The sequence below is a fragment of the Phodopus roborovskii genome, unplaced genomic scaffold (genome assembly GCF_943737965.1).
Source record: "Phodopus roborovskii unplaced genomic scaffold, PHOROB, whole genome shotgun sequence".
NCBI classification, from domain to species: domain Eukaryota; kingdom Metazoa; phylum Chordata; class Mammalia; order Rodentia; family Cricetidae; genus Phodopus; species Phodopus roborovskii.
This window is the reverse complement of record NW_026126563.1, coordinates 20,570,612-20,591,554: the sequence shown is the minus strand read 5'-3', so window position 1 is coordinate 20,591,554 and position 20,943 is coordinate 20,570,612. Positions and strand designations below refer to the sequence as shown.

The 20,943-nt window shown below is 39.0% G+C and overlaps 1 protein-coding gene across 2 annotated transcripts in view; it reads left to right on the top strand.

Moving 5' to 3' along the window:
- Nucleotides 1–19,422, top strand: part of Trappc8 (trafficking protein particle complex subunit 8) — a 74,039-nt gene extending 54,617 nt beyond the window's left edge. For both annotated transcript variants that reach the window (XM_051202066.1, XM_051202065.1), the window contains exons 20-29: nucleotides 878–1,320; nucleotides 3,402–3,549; nucleotides 5,421–5,517; nucleotides 6,784–6,852; nucleotides 6,948–7,006; nucleotides 9,759–9,917; nucleotides 13,246–13,347; nucleotides 15,458–15,603; nucleotides 17,058–17,147; nucleotides 18,227–19,422. In XM_051202066.1, coding sequence (XP_051058023.1) covers nucleotides 878–1,320; nucleotides 3,402–3,549; nucleotides 5,421–5,517; nucleotides 6,784–6,852; nucleotides 6,948–7,006; nucleotides 9,759–9,917; nucleotides 13,246–13,347; nucleotides 15,458–15,603; nucleotides 17,058–17,147; nucleotides 18,227–18,461 — 1,548 coding nt within the window. In that variant the 3' untranslated portion in view covers nucleotides 18,462–19,422. The remainder of the gene's footprint in view (nucleotides 1–877; nucleotides 1,321–3,401; nucleotides 3,550–5,420; nucleotides 5,518–6,783; nucleotides 6,853–6,947; nucleotides 7,007–9,758; nucleotides 9,918–13,245; nucleotides 13,348–15,457; nucleotides 15,604–17,057; nucleotides 17,148–18,226) is intronic.
- The last annotated feature ends 1,521 nt before the right edge of the window (nucleotides 19,423–20,943 follow it).

Genomic DNA, 20,943 nt, shown 5'->3' with positions numbered 1-20,943 from the left:
TTGTTTATTATGGATAGTGTTCTGCCTGCATGTACACCTGCACACAAGGAGAGGGCATCAGATCTCATTATAGATGGTTGTGAACTACCATGTGGTGCTGGGAATTGAACTCAAGACTTCTGGTTGAATAGTCAGTGCTCTTAACCTCTGAGCCATCTCTCCAGCCTCTGTTTTTTGTATTTCTTTAACTTATTAATTTTACTTTTTTGAGATTTCTATGCATGAGCTCTGCATTTACACCATTCTCATTCCCTCTAACTACCCTAACTCCTATGTCCTCCTTCAAAATCTGTGATCTTTCATTATTATTGGTGCGTCCATTCAGGTTTGCACATATACACGTGTCCAGGGCTGATTACTTGGAATTGGGTAATGTGTGAGAGCTCATTCCTTTAGGCTTCTTTCTTGTCAGCATTTGAGTGGTCTGATTTATGCTTAGTTTTTATCCAGAGTTGAAAAATCCTCCATTTGTCAGATTAGGTTTTGCCTCATTGAGTTACTAAAAGTCTGGGGTTGTGTGAAGCTTTTGGATTTTAAAGTTGTGAATCATGGGTCTCTATGTTCTCCTGTGAGAGCCATACAGTTAGCTACTTTTAAACTTGACAGTGATAAAGGTTAGAAGACTAATTTGTGCAGTCATTTAAAATAGCTTATAACTTGTCCATAATCTACATAGCCATGCAAGTTTGAGAAATTAGTCATTGTTCTTGTATTTTAAATTCGGAATTTAAAATCTGAGTGGCAAAATAACATTAGATGTTTGAGTCAGAGATAGAGCTATGGGATAACTTGCTCCGTTAGAAAACAGTCTTTCAGTGTTGCTCATTAGAGGCTCAGAATTTTAACAGTGTAATAATATTTTTTCCCTCCAATGCAGGTGTTCTTTATACATTTTCCTACAGGGCTCCTCTGTGGAGAGATCCGAAAAGCGTATGTAGAATTTGTCAATGTCAGCAAATGTCCTCTGACAGGATTGAAGGTTGTGTCTAAACGCCCAGAGTTCTTCACTTTTGGTGTCAACACTGCTGCTCTAACACCGCTGAGCCCTTCCGCATCTGAAAACTGCAGTGCTTACAAGACAGTTGTTATAGGCTCTCCCTCCACGGGCACGGCACTTGTGTCATCTGCGTCATCTGTGGACTTTGGGGCCAGCACAGGACAGCAGCTGGAGGCCATTCCTGTCCCCCTCCCTGACTCTGTGCTGCTCCCCGGAGCTTCTGTTCAGCTCCCAATGTGGCTTCGAGGGCCAGACGAAGAGGGTGTCCATGAGATTAACTTTTTATTTTACTATGAAAGTGTTAAAAAGCAGCCTAAAAGACGGTGGGTAATTTAAAACTTTTAAAGTATAAGATCCATACTTGATGTGTTTACTCATTTGAGTAACTAGTTGCTACTTGTTAATATGTTATACATCATTCTTTACTAAAAAGTCACCACTTCCTGGCCTGGCATGGTGGCACACACCTTTAATCCCAGCATTTGGGAGGGAAAGGCAGGCAGATCTCTGAGTTCGGAGCGAGCCTGATCTACAGAATGAGTTCTAGGGCTACACAGAGAAACCCTGTCTTGAAAAACAAAAAAATAAAAAATAAAAAAAAATACCATCTTTCAAATTATGCATGGTGTTTATATCTAAACTTGTTATAATTATAATTTAATTCTAGGTAGCTAAGAATGGGAAAGGGTTTAACTAAATGACGTCTTTTGTTTTTTCTTAAGAGAAGATGAAAAAAGAAAGCCTAATTTTTAGTTGGTTTTTTTTTTTTTAAAGTCTATACACTTACTGATTCTTTGATAGCTTTAAATGCTGTATTGTTTGTATATCAAGCCCCCTCCCATACAGTATCCTTATGTAAGAATATGGTCTTGGTATGTATGAGAAATGTGTGTGCAAGGTGTTCAGTGAACAATCACTTAAGCTCTTCAGCCTCACTGTTTTCTACAAATTCAGGCCTACATGTTGCATGTTAGAATTTAAATACCACTACCATCCTTATAAAATGAACATTTGTTTTATTCTGTAGAATATCTAAGTGTCGTGTGAAACAGTATAAGGACAAAATACTTGAAGGGATGGTACAGTTCGGATCCTCAGTAATGTGAATTCTTCTCAAGAGGATGGACACAGACAGAGCACTCTGGCCAGGGAAGCCAGGGAAGCTATAGTGCAGAGGTAGTGAAGTGGGCTTCAGAGGGCAGGAGAGATTTCAGGACCTGGATACCAGGTGGATAGGAGTTAACCACTCCAGTGTAGCCTTATCTACAAACAGAGGTTAGAGAATAAGAACTGAATGCTTTTTGCCACATTACAAACTGTGGGAAAGAAGTCAAGTAGGGTTTGTTGTGGTAGGGTTCAGTGTGGCAGCACTTGCCTGTAATTGGGGAGGTGAAGGCAAGATCAGGAATATAAGGCCACCCTGAAGCAACATAGACTTTGGCTTGAAAAACCAAGCATTGTGTTTGAAATGTGCAGCTTTGAATACCAAATTGAAAGTTGAGGTTTTGGGCCTGGGAATATGTGCCTTAGTGGTTAAGAGTTCTTGCTGTTCTTCTACAGGGCCCATGTTTAGTACCCAGCATTCATATTGGGTGTCTCACAACTGCTTGTAATCCAGTTCTAGGTGATCCGGTGCCTTCTTCTGGTCTCTTTGGATACCCATAGATATGTGGTATGCGCATACGAGTGCATGCATGCGCGCACACGGGGTGGGGGGATGCACAAATTAGAATATTAAGTTGTAGTTTTGTTAATAGTTTTAATTTTGAGACCTGTTTATTTTGAGACAAGTTCTCTTGTAGCCTTGGCTAGCATGGTACTCGCTAGACCAGGTTGGCCTCAAAGTCACAGAGGTCATTCTACCTCTGTGTCCTGAGTGCTGGTATTAAAGGGTGTGTGCCACTATACCTTTAGGAACAACTTTGGGACCACTTTGAAGAGAGAAGACGTATTGGTTGCTATGTGTAGGTTATTTTCACTGTGAAAAAGGATTGATTAGCAGGAGAAAAGCCTAGAGCCAGGATTACTATTAGATTTCTTTTTTTAATTTTTATTTATTTATTTTGTTTTTTTTGAGACAGTGTTTCTCCGTGTAACTGCCCTAGCTGTCCTACAACTAGCTCTGTAGACCAGGCTGGCCTCAAACTCAAAGAAATCTGCCTGCTTCTGTCTCCCAAGTGCTGGGATTAAAGGCATGTGCCACCACTGCCCAGCTTAGATTTCTTAGAAATTGAGAAGAAACAACTGAACTGAACTAACTATAATTTTACCTTCTTGTATTCTTTGTTTTCTGGTTATATGCAATCCTAGAAATTACCATGTTTCTGGTCTCTATTTAGAATTAGAGATTTGTAACATAGGGAGAGACTCTTAGATTCAGTTTGCATGTGTTTTTAATCTTCAGACACAGAATATTAAGACACACTGCAGTTATTTGTACTAGCCGGTCTTTGAACGTGCGAGCAACTGTCTGCAGAAGTAATTCACTTGAAGATGAAGAAGGCAGGGGAGGCAATATGCTAGTCTTTGTGGATGTGGAAAATACCAATACTGTAAGTTATTTTAAAGCTGAATTTTGTTTTAAAGTCTATTTAGAAATGTTTGTTTTTTGGTAATTTTTTTTTCCTGTACAAGTTAGCATAAGTAGGAATTTAGAACAATTCGTGGTCTAGTATGAAAGCATGTTAAAATTCTCCTCTGGCTTTGACTTTTGTGAAAGGATCTGCTGATAATAATATGGTCTGCTGATGTCAGGAGTGGTACTTGGTGATGCAGTCTGAGAGCATTCCACTTTCCATCTTAATGTGATAACCCCGTTCTCACATGCTCTGACGGTACCATTCCCTTTATAAAGACATTTCTGTCTATATGCTAAATGTCAGGAAGGTGTGGTTGTAAAGTTTATAGAACCTCAAGTAGACCGGTTCAGATGCTCATTAGTTCTGTAATGCTTGCTTTTAGTTTCATAAGTGTGTGAAGCCACTTTTTAAGAAACATTGAGGTTTATTGTGCTGGAATGTTGGTGATTTTCACAAGACTATGTTCATTATTTGAGTAAGCAAATGTTGATAATTTCTCATGTCAGATTAGCTCTCATTTAGCAAAACAAAAAAAATTACATACAGTTTAAGTTACACAGTAGTTTGAGAGTTTTTGTTGTTTCTTGTGTTCCTCCCTCCCTCCCTCCAGGGCGTCTCGCTGTTTCTTAGTCTAGGTAACTGAATTAGTCAGCCTCCTGAGTACCAGGATTATAGGCATGTGGCAAGTGTCACTGTGTCCAGCTAATTGCTTGTTGTTGTTTTGTTTTTCACCTTAGTGAAAATGAGGTATTTCTGGAGAAAAAACATCAGAAGAAATAAAGGGAAGTTTCATACCTTTTGAGAGAGAGGGAGAGAGAGAGGAGAGAGAGAGAGAGCAGAGCAGTATCTGGGCTCAAATAGTCTGTAGTTGAGGATTACTTTGAGCTTCTAAGCTCATGTTTCTATCTCCTGAACACTGAGATTATAGGGATATGTCATCAAAACTGGGTTATAGAATGCTAGGAATTGGACATAGGGCTTCATGAATGCTAGGCCAACTGAACTGTTGTTACCCTAACTCAGAAAGTGTCATAGTTTTAGTTAAAAGTCCACCACAGATTTACTCTTTTTCTCTTGAGTAAGGGTTTCATTCTATAATCCAGGGAAGCCTAAAGCTTGAGTTATAGCTCATAAACAGTGGTCCTTTTACTCCTGCCTCTCAAGTGCTGGAATTGGATGTGAGCTGCCATACCTGGCTTACAAATAATTTTGATGATTAAACACTACAGAAAAAGTAGATTCTAATAACTTTATTTATGAGTATTATACTGTAGATATACACTATAGTAATATATTTCTTGGGTGAAATGTTTCCTTCTATGAAGTGTTGGGGAAGAATTTGAATAATTTTTTGAGATACATATTTATATTATTTCAAATACATATTACATCTAATGTCTTTATTTTATTTCTGAAGATTTGTTTTTATTTTATGCATATGAATGAATGTTTTGCCTGCTTGTATGTAACTGTATATGTGCTTGGTGCCCATGGAGGCCAGAAGAAAGGGCTGGATTCTCTGAAAATGGAGTTATAGATTATTGTAAGCTGCCATTTGGGTGCTGAGAACTGAACCTAGGTCCTCTGGAAGCTCAGTGAGTGCTCATAACCACTGAGCCATCTCTCTACCCCCCCCCCAAACCTAGGGGGTTTGCCCCCCTTTATTTTTTGTCTATACTGGGAATTAAGTGGGGCCATGTACATGAGGCAAGTGCTCTACCATTGAGCTCTGTCCCACCCTCTAATATTACTTTAGATTGTTTTCAATAGCATCTGGTTTTATTCTTGTTGGAGTATTTTAACTTGATGCTTTTAACCTCAAGTGATTTTTGTGTCTATGACAGAGTGAAGCAGGGGTTAAGGAGTTCCACATGGTGCAGGTGTCAAGCAGTAGCAAGCATTGGCAGCTACACAAATCTGTAAACCTCTCTGAAAACAAAGGTCTGTACCCTTAGCCTCATACTGATTCTTGTTTGGGGGGTTGGGTCAGTCAATTTATTCTTATTGTGACCAAATATATGAAGATGCAACTTAAGGAAGGAAGGGCTTGTTTTGGCTATAGTCCATCCTTTCTGGGAAAGCATGGGGGCAGGAACATAGCTCATCTGGTCATACTGCGTGCGTCTTTGTCAGGAAGTAGAAACTAGACAGGAAATGGGGCTGCCCCAGTGACCTCTTCTACCAGCAAGGCACAGTGGTGCCACCAACTGTGTACCAACTTGTTCAGACACACTAGCAGTAGGGGCATTTCACATTTGAAGAATTAGAATTAACTGAACATATTGAAAAAAGCGGTATATTCAGAGTGCACATCAGATTCATGTTTACTGGAGAAAAATTGGCTGTGAATTAGTATAAATTATGCTGCCACTCATGTAGACTTTAAGAGCCAGTAAAATACATCAACATTTAATTCTTTTACTTATTTATTTTTGTGTTTGTATCTGTGTGCATGTGCACATTCATTTTCCATCTCGCATATGGGGGTTAAAGGCAGTTCAGGGAAGCCAGCTCTCCTTCTATATGGGTCCCAGTATCCAGCTCAGACTTGCCAGGAGGCACCTTAACCTGTTGAACCATCTCTCTGGTCTTGTAAGAACATTTTAAAGCCAAATACAGTGGTAGAAAAGTACACTATGGCAAAATATAATTTGTATAAATCATAAATGTGGAGAAGTACTAAAAGGAAATGGTTGAGAATACTTAAAGGAAGGGTATAATGATCAAGTGGTAAGACTGGGGGGGGGGCTCCTAGAACTCCCAAGTTCTAACCTAAAACTTAGTGTTCAGAATGTCAAATGTCAAATACACACAGAATCATAAATCACATGTGCTTGTGTATCTTGAGTCTGAATTTTATCCTTTCCAGGTGGTTAATGAATAGTATTTCGTTGGAAAAAAAAAAGGCAGATTTTTCTTCTCTTTCTCTCCCTCTCTCTTCTTCTCCCTCTCTTTCCCCATTTCTCCCCCTCTCCTCCCCTTTCTGTCCGAGGCCTAGAACTTATTTTATAGACCCCAGGCTGGCCTCAAACTCAGAGACCTCCTGCTTCTGTCTCTTAAGTGCTGGGACTAAAAGTGTACATCGCCATATCCAACCAAATGAAACCTTTTTATAATGATGACTTGCTTTCTGTTTTGACAAAGAAAGTCTGAATAATGAATTGGGCTTTGCACATGTTGTAAACTGAGAAACATTTTTATTCCTAGATGCCAAACTTGCCAGTAGGGAGAAGGGAAAGTTTTGCTTCAAGGCAGTAAGATGTAAACAAAAAGAAGGTAAATTTGCTTTGTTTTGACACTTTCTTAAATGTCCATTTTATATCTTATAGCAGTGACATGATTAGTTTGTTTTCCTGTGTTTTTTTTTTTAGCTGCTATACAGTCCTCTGAAAAATACACTTTTGCAGATATTATCTTTGGAAATGAACAGGTATGCAATGATGCACAAATACTTTTGATGTAAAAAAAAACTTCGTTTTCAGCATCTGTCTATTGTGAAAAAACTGTAGCATCACTATATCTTTGAATAGTAAGCATCTGAACTTTATTGACTTTTACATCCCACCTTTAATTCAAGCATGCCATATAGACTACACCACTTCAGTTACATAATAATAACTTCTATTGAAAATGCCCAGTGAAGGAAGCACAAGCCAGAATTATTTGAGGAAACTTTGTTTAAGAAAAGTGGCCATAGTACAGCCACTGTTTTCTAAGTGGAACCTCTGCTCAAAATTCTTTTCTCATGTTGTCATCTGCAAATTTGGCCATATCTCATGGTTCTGAGACCTGGAAACAGTTGGGTGCATAGGCGGTCTCAGAATTGTCACCTAGAGCAAGCTTTTCAAATGTTAAGTGTGAATTGGGGATCGTATTAAGAGCGGTCTGATTTGTCAGGACTGGCGGGAACTAAAGTTCTTTGTGGGTGTCAGTTTCTGGGTAGTACTGTAGACCTTAGTCGTAGCTCAGTCTTAAGTTTGGTTTTGCGTATTCAGGTGTAGAGAACTTTCTTAGAATAAAGGCTTTTCCCCTTCCCACTTCTGAAACTCCATTATGATCTGCAGTAGAGTTTGGGAATATGATTTTTTAAATTTTTTTGAAGACAGGGTATTTAAGCTTGGCCTCTAGCCAAAGATGACCTTGATCTTCTCTTCTTCCTGTCTCTACCTCCTGAGTGCTGGATTACAGGTTTATGGCACCATGTGTGGTGGGATTACGGGCTTATAGCACCGTGTCACCATGTCTGGCTTTCCATGTTGAAGTGGAGATTGAACCCAGAGCTTTGTGTATGCTAGACCCTCATATACCAACTTAGCTATGTCCTTAGCCTGGAATATGCTTTAACATTTTTAAAAATTAACTAAATTCTGTGGTGCTCACATACATGTGCTTGCTTGCATGTGTATGCCATGGTAGATGTGTGGAGAGCAGAGAAGACCAATTCTGGAGTCAGTTCTGTTTTCCTTGCTTGAAACTGGGTCTCCTCATGTCTCTGCTGCTGTGCCCATTATGTTCCCAGGCTAGCTGGACTACAAGTTTTGTGCTGCTTCTCCATCATGCACCTTCACATGACCATGCTAGGGTTAAGATGTGGGCTCTAGGCATCCACTTGAGGTTATCAAGCTTGTGTGACAAGTACTTTGCCCTGTTGAACCACCTCTCTGTCTTACACATTTTTAACTCACTCTGCTGTTACATGGAGAGGTCATCTAGGGAGCCACCCTCATTCTGTATTACTATTCTGTTAATGAATGACTTCTTCATGTTCTTTAGCACTTCCAGACATCTCTCAAGTATTGCATTTCTCTGATCAGTAGTTTTCACGTCACTCACCCTCTGTGACAATATTTGAGGAAGCAGCTGTTTCAGGAACATCTCAAAGCTACAAAGGTCCAATAATTGCAAAGCATGTGTAATTTTTAAATGTTAGAACTCGCAGTATTTCAGGTCTTCACTTGTATGTTTTCATCATTTCTTTTTCTATGTCGTCCTTTTGCTTGTTTGTTTATTGTGATGCTGGTGATCCTGGGCCTTAAACCTAGGGCCTTCCATATGCTAGGCAAGCACTCTACCACTAAGTTTACCCCAGCCCTCTTTTACTTTGTACTTTGAGAAGGGTCTCACTCGGTTGCCTTGACTGGGATTATGCCTTGAGACCTGGTGCATGAGTTTTTAATTTTATTTCAAAGTAATTTAAATTCTTAGAAGCATCAGTAGGACCCTTAAATTATATTAAAACTGCAATTTTTGTTGTATTTGTTGTTAATATTGTATATGAGCACCGAAGAAGGCAGAAACAAAGACCTTTGTTGAAGTATTTGGTTGTATAACAGCAAGTACTACAAATTAAGGAGAAAACTATAGTACTGTAACAGAAAAGGTTCATCAGAAGAGGAAAAAAATTGCATGAGTTTTTTTGTTTGTTTGGGCTTTGTTTTGTTTTAAGTGCCTGAAGTGGGTACTGGGAACTGAGCTCTTACATTTGTGGTTATGAGCCTACCCTTTAACAGCCCAGCATGTATTTGTTAACATTAAATGTTTACTTTGTATTGTAAAGCTTTACATATAAATTATATATGCATAGTAATCCATAAAAGTATGAATGTAGAGGACCATAACAGAATATTTTATGTTGGGGGAAATCCTATAGATTGAATCTTTTCTCACATTTCTTTCAAGTAAATACAAAGGGTGGTTTAATGTCAGTGACTGTGTCATTTTATTAGGTGCTGTCTGGATACTGTCCTTATAAGTTTCTTTTTAATTCAGCCAGACACCTCAAAAAGTACTCATGCACAAAATTGATTTAACAACTACAGTGAAAATGAGTTTTAGTTCAAGGATCTAACTGATATTTCTAGGGAGTTAAATGGATGAGAAGCACTTTTGTTTTGTAGAACTGTAGTTTTTATTCATCTTCCCAGACACTTGGAAAATCCGGGGTGAAACACACTATTTTGGTGTAATACCTCGTGGGGTTCTGAGTAATGTGCACTGAATCTTTTAAGTATTCAAATGGCCTTCATGTATTCAACTGCACAGACAAGAAATTCATGAGTGAACTTTTGGGTATATACAAGTTACAGAACTGTAAATTTTGCCAGAGTATATTTAAACGAGTAAGTTTTGAAAGGGTGTTTAATTAAAATACTTAGGCAGACAAATGATTTTTCTTTCCACAGATAATAAGTTCAGCAAGTCCATGTGCAGATTTCTTTTACCGAAGTTTATCCTCGGAGTTGAAGAAACCACAAGATCCAGAGAAGCATGCAGCCGAGGATGCTGTGCGTCTGGTCCAGAAGTGCAGTGAGGTGGACTTGAGTATTGTCGTGTTGTGGAAGGTAGTACACACATGCTGTCAGTAAACCTCACTTAGAGATGGTTAAGTTTTGTTTGCTTTGCATTTTCAGACAGGGTCTTTCTGTGCAGCATAGGCAGGCTGCAGACTCTTGTACTCCTGCTTTAGCTTCAGAGCGCACTGGAAACATAAGAGAATGCCGTCATACCCAGCATGGATATCTGCCAGCCCCCTCTCCCCCTCCTTCCTTTCTTTCCTTTATTTTTTGTTGTTGTTTTATCTTTTGTGTTTTAATTTTTTTTTGTTCAGAATCTCATTATATAGCCCTGCTAGCCTAGAACTTGCTATATAGACCAGTCTGGCCTTGAACTTACAGAGATCCATCTTTGCTGGGATTGAAGCTATGTACCACTACATTCAGCTCTAGATATTTTCAAACTGGAGAACAACTGTATACTCAGATTTTTTTGTGATTAAAACTTTCACTTCCAGTATTGAAATATTTTTTATAACTTTTAGTAATTCTATAATGACTTTTTAAAAATGTTTTTGTTTAAAGAAAGTAATTCAATAAAAGCAGATAGCTTTCTTTTGTGAGATAACGTTGTTTCTATGTGCCACCAAGATTATTGTGGACATGCAGGTCAGTGAGAGCAGGTTCTTTTAAACTATCTTGAGCACCTCCAGACAATGTCAAGAAGGAAACTGCTGTGAGTCTCCAGCAGCCATGGACTTGCTGGTTGTGTTTGTTTTTTTGTGTGTGTGCCTTTCCTCCCTGTTTTCATTTTCATCTTTATTTATTGCTACTGCAAGTAGTTTATATTTTTGAAACCATGCTGACTTTTCATGAACTTCAAATGAAACACTACTTAAATTGCACATATTAATTATAAAGTAATATTTATGTTAGAATGACTGTTTGTGTATTGTTATGAATTAGCTTGAAATTATAGGCTCTTGAACGCCCTTTGATGCATTTAAGGTAAGATTTTCAGTAATGTATGCTCTATAATCTGTATTCCATCAAATCCACAATGACCTTGGTTGGGAAGAAAATTGCACTTTTTAAAAAAAATGACCTTAACGTGTAATCCTTGTTGGGAAATAGAGGTTGAGTGTATTAAAGGATAGGATACAAAGCTTAGTAGTAGTTAGTACCTGGAGCTGCATTATATTGAGTTGAGAAAAATGTCTGTAAATTAAAGAATTTAAAAATACTTTTCCCCTCTTTTTTTGGTTTTTATTTTTCTGACAGGCTCTCATATAATCATGCTTGGCCTTGAACTTCTTATCCTTCCAATACCTTCCAAGTGCTGGGATTACAGGTGTGTGTTATCACACCTAGCTAGCTACTGAACATTTATAAAATCATCTTAATTGTGGGATGTCATGCACAGAAAGAGGAGGATTTGTCAAACTATTCAGGAGTCAACACTATTCAGGACCAAACTCATATCTTGGGCATCAAATTGTTTTGAGGCAGGGTCTCATATGTAGCTCAGGTTGGCCTGGAAATCTATGTAAAAGATGTCTGACATTGTCTCAAGACCTTATTGATGAGTTTCTATAAAGGTTAAACCAGCAACTGTTCAGCTACTTACTTGTGGCTTCTGGGCGCAGTGGGCCAGCTGTGCCTTAGAACAGCAGCACTCCAAAATGTGACCCTGAATGACAAACTGTCACTAGTCAGTAAGTACAGAGATCAAAAGTGCTCAAGCATTGAGACTTTTACAGCACTTTGATGGTGTCTCTTGAATCAAATGAAAATATGACTTATTTAAAATAAGTAAGTTGCCGGGCATGGTGATGCACATCTTTAATCCCAGCACTTGGGAGGCAAAGGTAGATGGCTCCCTGTGAGTTGAGGCTAGACTGGTTTACAGAGTCAGTTCCAGGACAGCCAGGACTACACTGAGAAACATTGTCTTGAACAATCAAAAACCCAAGCACCCAAACAAACAAAAACACAGCTAAGTCAGGGCTGGAGAAATGGGTTAAGAACATTAGGCTGCTCTTCCAGGGGACCCAAGTTTGATTGATTCCTAGTACTCACATGGTGACTCACAACCCCAGGCCCAGGGCATCCAACATTCTTTTATTTCCTCAAGTACCAGGCATTCACACAGTGCATAGACATACATGCTAACAAAGTACTGATGCACATAAGATAAATAAGTAAAATTAAAAACATAAAGTCCCAATAAGTCTTATACATTTATATAATGTGACAGTGTAGTAAGTTAGAGCCATTGACAAATATTTCTCTAGAAGAGTCAAATTCAAAAGAAAGAAAATATATAAATTGGGACAAATATTTTAAAATAGATAAATTTAGTTTGCTATTTACTAGTAGAAAAAAAGCCTTTTTAAAAACATAATGTAGCCAAATGTGGTTCACTGTCCCTGTAATTCTAGTATTCAGTAGGCTTAAGTTTGATTCTAGCCTGAGCTACATATCAGATTCCATTCCAGCCTACAATATCCAGTGAGACCCTATCTTGGGAAAAAACGACCAAGAGCAAAAGCAGTTGTGTAGATTAAAGTGGATATGCTGGTACACACCTGTAATGCTAGCACTTAGTGCACAGACAGAATTACAGGGTTGAAGCCATCCTAGACTTCACAGTCTGACATTTTCACTCACAGGATTCAGTTTAGTCACCTGCATTTTGGCAGTTGAGTAAAGAAGCGTGTGTGTCACTTCTTAAGTCTTTCTCCAAGATCTCCTTGGAAAGCAGTCTTTATTGGGCCTGTGGAGATAACTCAGCAAGTGAAGTGCTTGCTGTGTAAGCATGAGGGTCTGAGTTCGGATCCCCAGCACTCAGGTGAAAGCCAGTTATTGGCTTGTGTCTGTAACCCCAGTGCTGGGTAGAGGAAGGATCCTGGAGTTCCCTGGGAGCAAGCCTGTCAGGGAGAGAGGTGGCTGAGGGATCCAGTAGATGTTGAGTTCTGGCTTTCACAGGCACCCACCTGTGTGTACACATGCACACACAACCATGCATGCACGCATGCATGTACGCAAGCACACAGACACACACACCCTTGTTTTAGCATACTTTTTTGAAGTTTGAAAGTCTAGAGAAAACAAGGAAAAAAAAATAACATTTATCTCTTTGAAATACTTATGGCAGTCAAGTTTTATTAAGAAAAACAAAAACACCAACAGATTCAAAAGGGAGGGGTAGAGGGGTAGATGGTTTTTTGATTGGATGGATACATAAAGGTTGAAATACATGAAATGCTGACATGGGATTATTGCTAGTTGATAGATACTAGGTGTCTTATTTTTTTCCCACCAGTTGTTAAGATGCTTACTTTTGAGGTTTCTACCATGAGTGAAAGGTAACATCTCTGTTGGTTGTATTTTTTAGGCATATGTTGTAGAAGATAATAAGCAGCTTATTTTAGAAGGCCAGCACCATGTTGTTCTTCGAACTATTGGAAAAGAAGCCTTTTCACAATCTCAGAAACAGGTAATGGCAGCTGCTGGGAGGCTGTTCTGAAACTTTCTTGTATGCATATTGTTGTGCTTCCCTCATACTTGTGAGCTTTCTGTGTCATCCCTATCACCCCCTCTGCCTCTGACTTCTCTATTTTGAGACAGGGTCCAGTTGCTCTGGCTGGTCCCTGGTGATGGAGTTAGATGCAAGTGTTACATGCCTAGGTTGTCTAAATATCCTTCTTTGGCTTCTATTTATGTCTTTTCTCCTGATAGGTGATAGAAAATTTTCTGGTGTTATTTATTTATTTTATGGTGAGGATTAAACCCTGTGCTTCAAACATGATAAGCCCACACTCTACCACTAAGCTATACCTTTAGCTCTTATTCAGTATAATTTAGAAATCATGTTGTTTAGATGACTTGAATATGTTAATAATGGATTTTAAAACTTAATTAGATGTATTCTTTTTATTTTCTAAGTGAACATTTTGCTTGCATATATGTCTGTGCACCATGTGCACGCTTGGTGTCTGTAGACTGTGTATGAGCACCATGTGCGTGCAGTGCCCACAGACGTGGGAAGAGGGCTTGGATCCTGGAAGTGGGTTATGGATGCTTGTGAACTGGGTCCTCTAGATGAGTATCCAGTGTTCTTAACCACTGAGCCATCTCTCCAGCCCCAATAATGCTTTTGTTGTTGTTTTGCTCTTTGTTTTTTGAGACAGGGTTTCTCTGTATGACAGCCCTAGCTGTCCTGGAACTAGCTCTGTAGACCAGACTGGTATCAAACTCTTGGAGATCTGCCTTCCTTTGCTTCCCAAGTTCCAGGATTAAAGGTGTGCACCACCACTGTCTGGCATTTTTTTAAAATTTAAAAATCTAAAGTAATCATAAATACAGAAATTTTACAGATAGAAACATATTCTAATCCAAGACTGGGGTGAAGATGATGATCCTGGCAGCTGTCCAGAAGCTCCTCCTGTCTTTCCTCAGATCTTTGTTTTGTTTGTGTGCCTTAGAAGTCAAAAGCAGAGCTGCCAATTTGAGTCTGCGGATACCCTATAGTGTTTATTATCATCTAGTCCCTGCAGGCTAGGGTCTTGTTTGTGAATCTGTCCATGTTATAGCTCTTCAATTTTCAGTGGACATTTCAGTGTAGGAACAACTATTTTCCAACCAAAAGAACAATGGGTTCCTGGAACAATGACTGATTCCCAAGCTGAGGGAGGAGGACTGCAAGGTGAGCTGCTAGACCTCATGATGCCAGAGTGTAAAGTGTCCACAGCTGACGAGAGCATGCTGGGTTGAATTGCTTCTATGTTATAGAGTGCTGCTACTTTCCTCCTTTGGTCCTCACAAATACTCCGTGCACAATACAGTATAATCAGCTGGGTTTTTTTAAATGAGGCTCTTTGAAATAAGTAGAAGGGTCTTTACGATCAATATTAGGTAAGTTTTATGCCGTTGTTCACTTTCCTCCTTTAAGAAAAAACAATTTAGGGGGCCTTGTGCAGTAGCTGAGGTTGACCTTGAATTACTGACTCTCTTGCTTCTACCACTCAAGTGCTGGAATTAAACAAAGTGTGCTTTATAGTGCTGCTACTGTGCCTGGTTTTGTAGGTGCTGGGGCTTGAACCAGTTCATTCCAGGCAAGCACTGTACCAGCTGAGCTCTATTTCCTCAGTACACGGTAGCCTTTGAGTAATGCATTAGAGATACCAAATCTACAAAATAAATGAATACAGTTTCAAAATGGAATTTTTTTTGTCAATTCTTGATCCTCAGCTGTTTAAAACAACTGTGGATAATTGAATACCCACCACCTATGTACTAAGCAGTTTTATTGAATGAGAATCACGTCAAACATTGAAGCGATTGGTTATAAAACTCAAATTTAGATATAAGGAAAATATTAAAGTAATTATGTAAGATCACAGAGCTAATGTGTGGAATTGATGGTAAATTAAGGTTTATCCCATGTTATATTATAAATGACAGTAACTGCTAGTTTAAATAATAGCAAAAAAAATACTCTTCATGATTAGGTTGTCTTCACTGTTGTTTTTTTTTTTTTAAGTTTGTATATATTGTACCTTTTATAAAGCATCATTTCATTGATAACTTTTATTGTCTATTCTCAGGAGCCACCAGAAATGGAACTATTAAAGTTTTTCAGGCCAGAAAACACTACAGTTTCCACAAGACCATCAGTAGAACAGCTTTCTAATCTCATTAAAACAAGTCTTCACTACCCAGAATCATTTCATCATCCATTTCATCAAAAAAGGTATCAGTTATCTTTGTTGAATTGTTCCTATGTACATGTACACGCATCCATTCTTTAAAAATGAACATTATTTTGGTAACAGCATTAACCTACACACCAAAAGAAATTTAAAATAATATTGAGTCTTGAATGATTTAGCATTTACTAGAGAGAGAGAGAGAGAGAACAGGAGAGCACATACATGAGCATCACATACCTTCAGTGTTACTGAGGATGAATGTTGCCCCAGCACTTCTGAGATATCAAAAGCTTTCTATTTGAAGTGTAAGGTTTTTCAAAAAAACCAGGGAGAAAATTGTATCCTTTTGTTCTAGACACAAATAAAACCTATAGCATGACTAACAGTGGGACTCAGATTTAGACTGTCATTCCCTTAAGATTTTTTTACATCTATTTATATTGCACTTGTGTGTGTGTGCACATACATACATGCATGCATGCATGCATACATACATACATGTGCATTCATATGGAGGTCAAAGGACATCCTTCAGGAGGTAGAAGGTTCTTAACCTTCTACCATGTGGAGTTCAGGTATTCAAACTCAGGCTGTCAGGCTTGGCAGCAAGCTGAGCCATCTTGCAAACTAATAACTCCAGGGGAATTTTTAAGTACTAAGTATCATAGGGAATGATTTATTTATTATTTTGATAAACAGCTTTAATATATAAATTAAGTTTTTTAAAATAGAAAGTTCTAAATCTGATGACACTTGAAAAGGTTGCCCATCTGCAGGTAAAAGGAGTAGTTTTTGTAGAACTAGTGTGTATGTAAAAATTGATGTTCGAAGTTTTGGGGAAGTCACCCTTACTAGAGCTGGGAGAGGGATGTGATGGGGCAGAAAAGAAAGGATAAACTGAGACAAGGAGAAAAGGATGTCTGAAGAGGGCTGGAAAGGAGCAGCTATGCAGGAAGACCAAGATGGAAGTGATGTCTTAATAGGGGGCAGTTGTTAAAGTGCTCCAGAAAGGTCTTGGTCAGTGGGCAGTAATGTTGATTGGGTTAGGTGGACATGTGCAGATGTCTGCATCTCTTCTTTCTAGTAGCATTTTAGTAAGGTGTGAGGATTAGATGGTACCAGAACAATGTGAGTTCCTGAGGTTTCACTTTGGCTTGTGATTTACACATTTGTAATTTAAATGAAGGAGATGCTGCAGACTAGAAACCTGCTGTCTGGGCCATAGTGCCAGCACAACCTAAGCTACACGTGTATCTAGGGACAACACTTTTGCTTAATAGTATTCCTTATAGAAAGTTGCATTCTGATATTATGGACAGATTGTATTAATGTATTTTATTTACAAAATATGTTACCTAGAATGATTTTGTGACTCTTTTTTTCTTACTTGAATTTGATTTTAAACTTGCTCTGTTAAGTATTCTTGTGCTATTTAAGAAACTCGTTTCTAAGAAGAAAGTGTATGACTAATGGTTTTGTCGTCTTTGTTCCATAGCCTTTGCTTAGTACCAGTCACCCTTCTACTTTCTAACTGTTCTAAGGCTGACGTAGATGTAATAGTTGATCTCCGGCATAAAACAACAAGGTAAGAATCTATTTTGTGAGAGATTATTTTGTAGCCCAGAGTTTAGTATTATATAAAGTAGTTCAGTGTTTTGAAATTATGCAGACCATTTGCCTAACATGGATAAAGTTAACTCAGGCAGCATTAGATTTGTTTATATGGTATCAGAGAAGTGTTACAAATCTATTAAATATCAAAGGAGTTTTCCTTCTGATTTGAAAATAATATAAGAGTCTAGATTATACTGCAATACCCAATACTCCTAGAGCCAGCAGTTTGTCTCAGTCATTTTTTGTGTTAGGAAATAAATTTCAGGCTGGAGAAATTGTTCAGTAAGAACACTCACTTGCTGCTCTTGTAGAGGATCTGTGTTTGGTTTCCAGCACCCGTGTGGTGGCTTACAATCTATCTGCAGCTCCAGTTCCAAAGGGTCTATACCATATTCTGGTACCAGGTACACATGATTCAATTACACACATGCAGTTGGTGTACCCATACACAAAAAGACAAGGAAGTAAATCTCCAAAAACACAAAGGAAAAGTCACACGAAGCATACACTGAATGTTTTCATGTTACACCCCAGATGGTGCCTTAAAATCCAAGCATGCAACGTGTGTGTGTGTGTGTGTGTGTGTGTGTGTGTGTGTGTGTGTGTGTGTGTGTGTGTGACAAACTCATTGAGTTATGCTGTGTTGGGCTAGAGAGATGGCGTAGCTGTTAAAGCCTAGGCTCACAACCAGTTGTGCTGTGTTGTTGGGCACTGGATTAAAGTTTAATATCATGGGCATTCTTTTATACACAATTATTTTTTTATATGTAGATAACAAAGAGGTTAAGAGCTCAGTTTCAAATAAGGCTTCATCATTTACTACATGTCATTATGGTCATTAAATGAAATAATCTACTTGTAGCATTGTTCCTAGAAAATCGTAATAACTGTTAACACATGGTTGATTATTACAGTCATAATGTTATTAATAATAGTTCATTTCACAAATAATTCCTAGAAATAAAAGGATTTGATGAAAGAGAGATGTTAGTAAGACTTACAGAAAAATAAACCTTCAGTTTACATGTTACTGATTCCTTCCTCCTTTAGTCCAGAGGCATTGGAGACTCATGGATCATTCACGTGGCTTGGACAGACACAGTATAAACTGCAGCTGAAAAGTGAAGAGATGCACAGTTTGCAACTGAAAGCATGCTTTGTTCATACAGGCGTTTATAACCTTGGAACCCCGAGGGTATTCGCCAAGTTATCGGACCAGGTTACGGTATTTGAAACAAGTCAGCAGAACTCCATGCCTGCTCTGATTATCATCAATAATGCATGACGCTGAGAGTCACAGAATGAGTCTGACTGTGGAATTAGTTTTACAGCAGCACTGGAGATACCCTCTTGTTAAGGAAGTTTTCTGATCACTGCAAAATACTGGGACTTGGCACTTCCTTGACACACAGTACACTGGGCTGAGAATAGAATTCCGTTTTCTTTTAAAACTGGTAATAATTTACATGTTCATAATACAGAATTTCAACATATCCATATACTTTATTAAGCCGTGTCTTTAAAAAAAAAAAAAAAAAAAAGAAACCAAAAAACGTTGAGGTCTCCTGTTGCAACTTGTGGAATGGGATGTGACTCTCAGGAGATGATTTTGAGGAAGGATAGGCCTTGCTGGCAACACTGCCATTAAGCCATTAGTCTGCAGATCCCAGCTTTACTGTGAAGTTCTATAGAGTGTTACAGTTTTCCTGCCTTGCCTCATGCAGTTCTGTAAGATCGGGTTTGGACTTTGGTTACGGGCATTTGTATTGCAGTCTGGTGTCCTGATGGCTTATACATAACTGTAGAAAGGAAGCTTTTCCAATGTTCTGAACATGGTTTTGGAAGGAATTTGACTTTATCCCCTGGCTCGTCTCTTACTGTCACACTATTTCACCATAAGATTTTTGTCATTAAATCATATTCTTTATTATATAACTTTAACAATTAAGTTGATCTGTTTAAAATATAAATCTACTCAAGTTAAAAATAAGCTTTTCAAAAATGTATTATATTTATAACAAATTTACTGTAAATAGAATAAAGACATACTATTCACTGTATAAATTTATTAGATGCCTTTTTTAAAACCTGGCTTTGTGAGGACTTAATATATTCTTTATTTAAAATAAATGCCAACCGTGTACAGTAGGCACCAGTCTAGTTTCCTGTGAAAGCTTCATCTCCATTGTTCAAAAATGAAGCATGGCCTTTGCTCTAGATGAGCAAATGAAGTTTTTCTTTGCACATGTCCTGTCTGGTTCAGCACTGCCTGGGCTGGCCTCATCTTAGTGGGAAGGTCATCGGTGCTTTCTGCACCTGCTGTCCACAGCCACTCAGGTGCTGGCGATGGGTAGACTTCCCGAGGGAAGTACAGCTTCGGACTGAACAGGAAAGAGCTCCCTAAAACAGTAGCCAACTAGTCTCTTGCTGGGGGACTGCTCTGCCCAGGATCTTTTCCCGTCTGAAGCAGCAGCCTAGAGACAGGCATGCACTTAATGTGCTTGGAAGACGAGACGTGTAAGTCAGGAGAAATTAGGTAAATTAGGTAAAAAAGCAGAGAAAAGAGTTGAACTGGGGGAAAGGTAAGAGAACTGCTGACATGGCAGCTTCTGCAGAGGGAAGAGGGACATAGTGTTAAGTCACAGATTTCCAGATGATTCCCGATCACGGAACTCCTGTGTGTGTGTAGGCAGAGTCTAGGCCAGAGGCAGACATATTTCCTCCATCTCAAACAGCCTCCTCCTGTACTGGAACTGCCACTCAGGATGTCAGCCCAGCCCCAGAAGAGCGGTCACAGTATAGTGACTCCATAACAATAAAAGAAACCAGGCTTGAGTGGTGTGTTGTGTTCTATTTTTTGAGGCAGGTCTTATGTAGCTCAGATTATAGCCAAGAATGACCTTGAAAAACCTTTGTTTTCTAAGATAGGGTTTCTCTGTGCATAGTAGCTCTGGCTGTCCTGGAACTTGCTCTGTAAACCAGGCTGGCCTTGAACTCATAGAGATCTGCCTGCCTCTGCCTCCTGAGTGCTGGGATTAAAGATGTGCACCACCACTGCCCTGTGACCTTTAAATTTTGATCCTGCCTCTGCCTTCCAGGCATGTGTCACTGTGGCCAGTTTCCGCAGTGCTGTGGCTGCTATCAGCATCCTGTGTAGCAATTCCTGTCATAAATAAGAGGCTGAAAGCAAAACTGCCTTATCTGGCAGGGTTTAAAAACCTCCATGCTATCCCAGTCTTGCACAGGGAAAGAAACTAAATATAGCTTGTGTTGAGAAAGCATTCAAGCCAAAATTGAGCTACACCCCCAACCCTAAGCTACAATTTTAAACTCATCAAAAATATACCCTTGTAGAAAGAGAACGAAGCGCATTTTCAGACTAACCCAGAGCATTCAATTCAGGTGGCTGTAAGCTTACAGCAGCTGCCCAAATTTTCTCATTCATTCACCATATATGTATGTGATCCCCCGTAGGAAAAACAGTGGAGCCAGATTTCCCAGTGTGGGAATTCAGTGCAGAACTCTGGCAAGCTTCTATGTGGAGCCCTTTTAGAGTCTAAGTGGAGACTACAGGAATGTGACAGACTAGAAAGGAGAGAGATGAAGGCCTTTTGAGCTGAAGACATTCTAGGGAAATGACCCTGGTGTATTTTGGGGACTCTAGCACAATGAGGCTACATGGGAGAAAAGTACAGGGTCAGAGGATTCCTTTCTTTGCAAGGTTTCACCATAGCAAAGGATTCTTGAAACCAACCATATCCACAAGG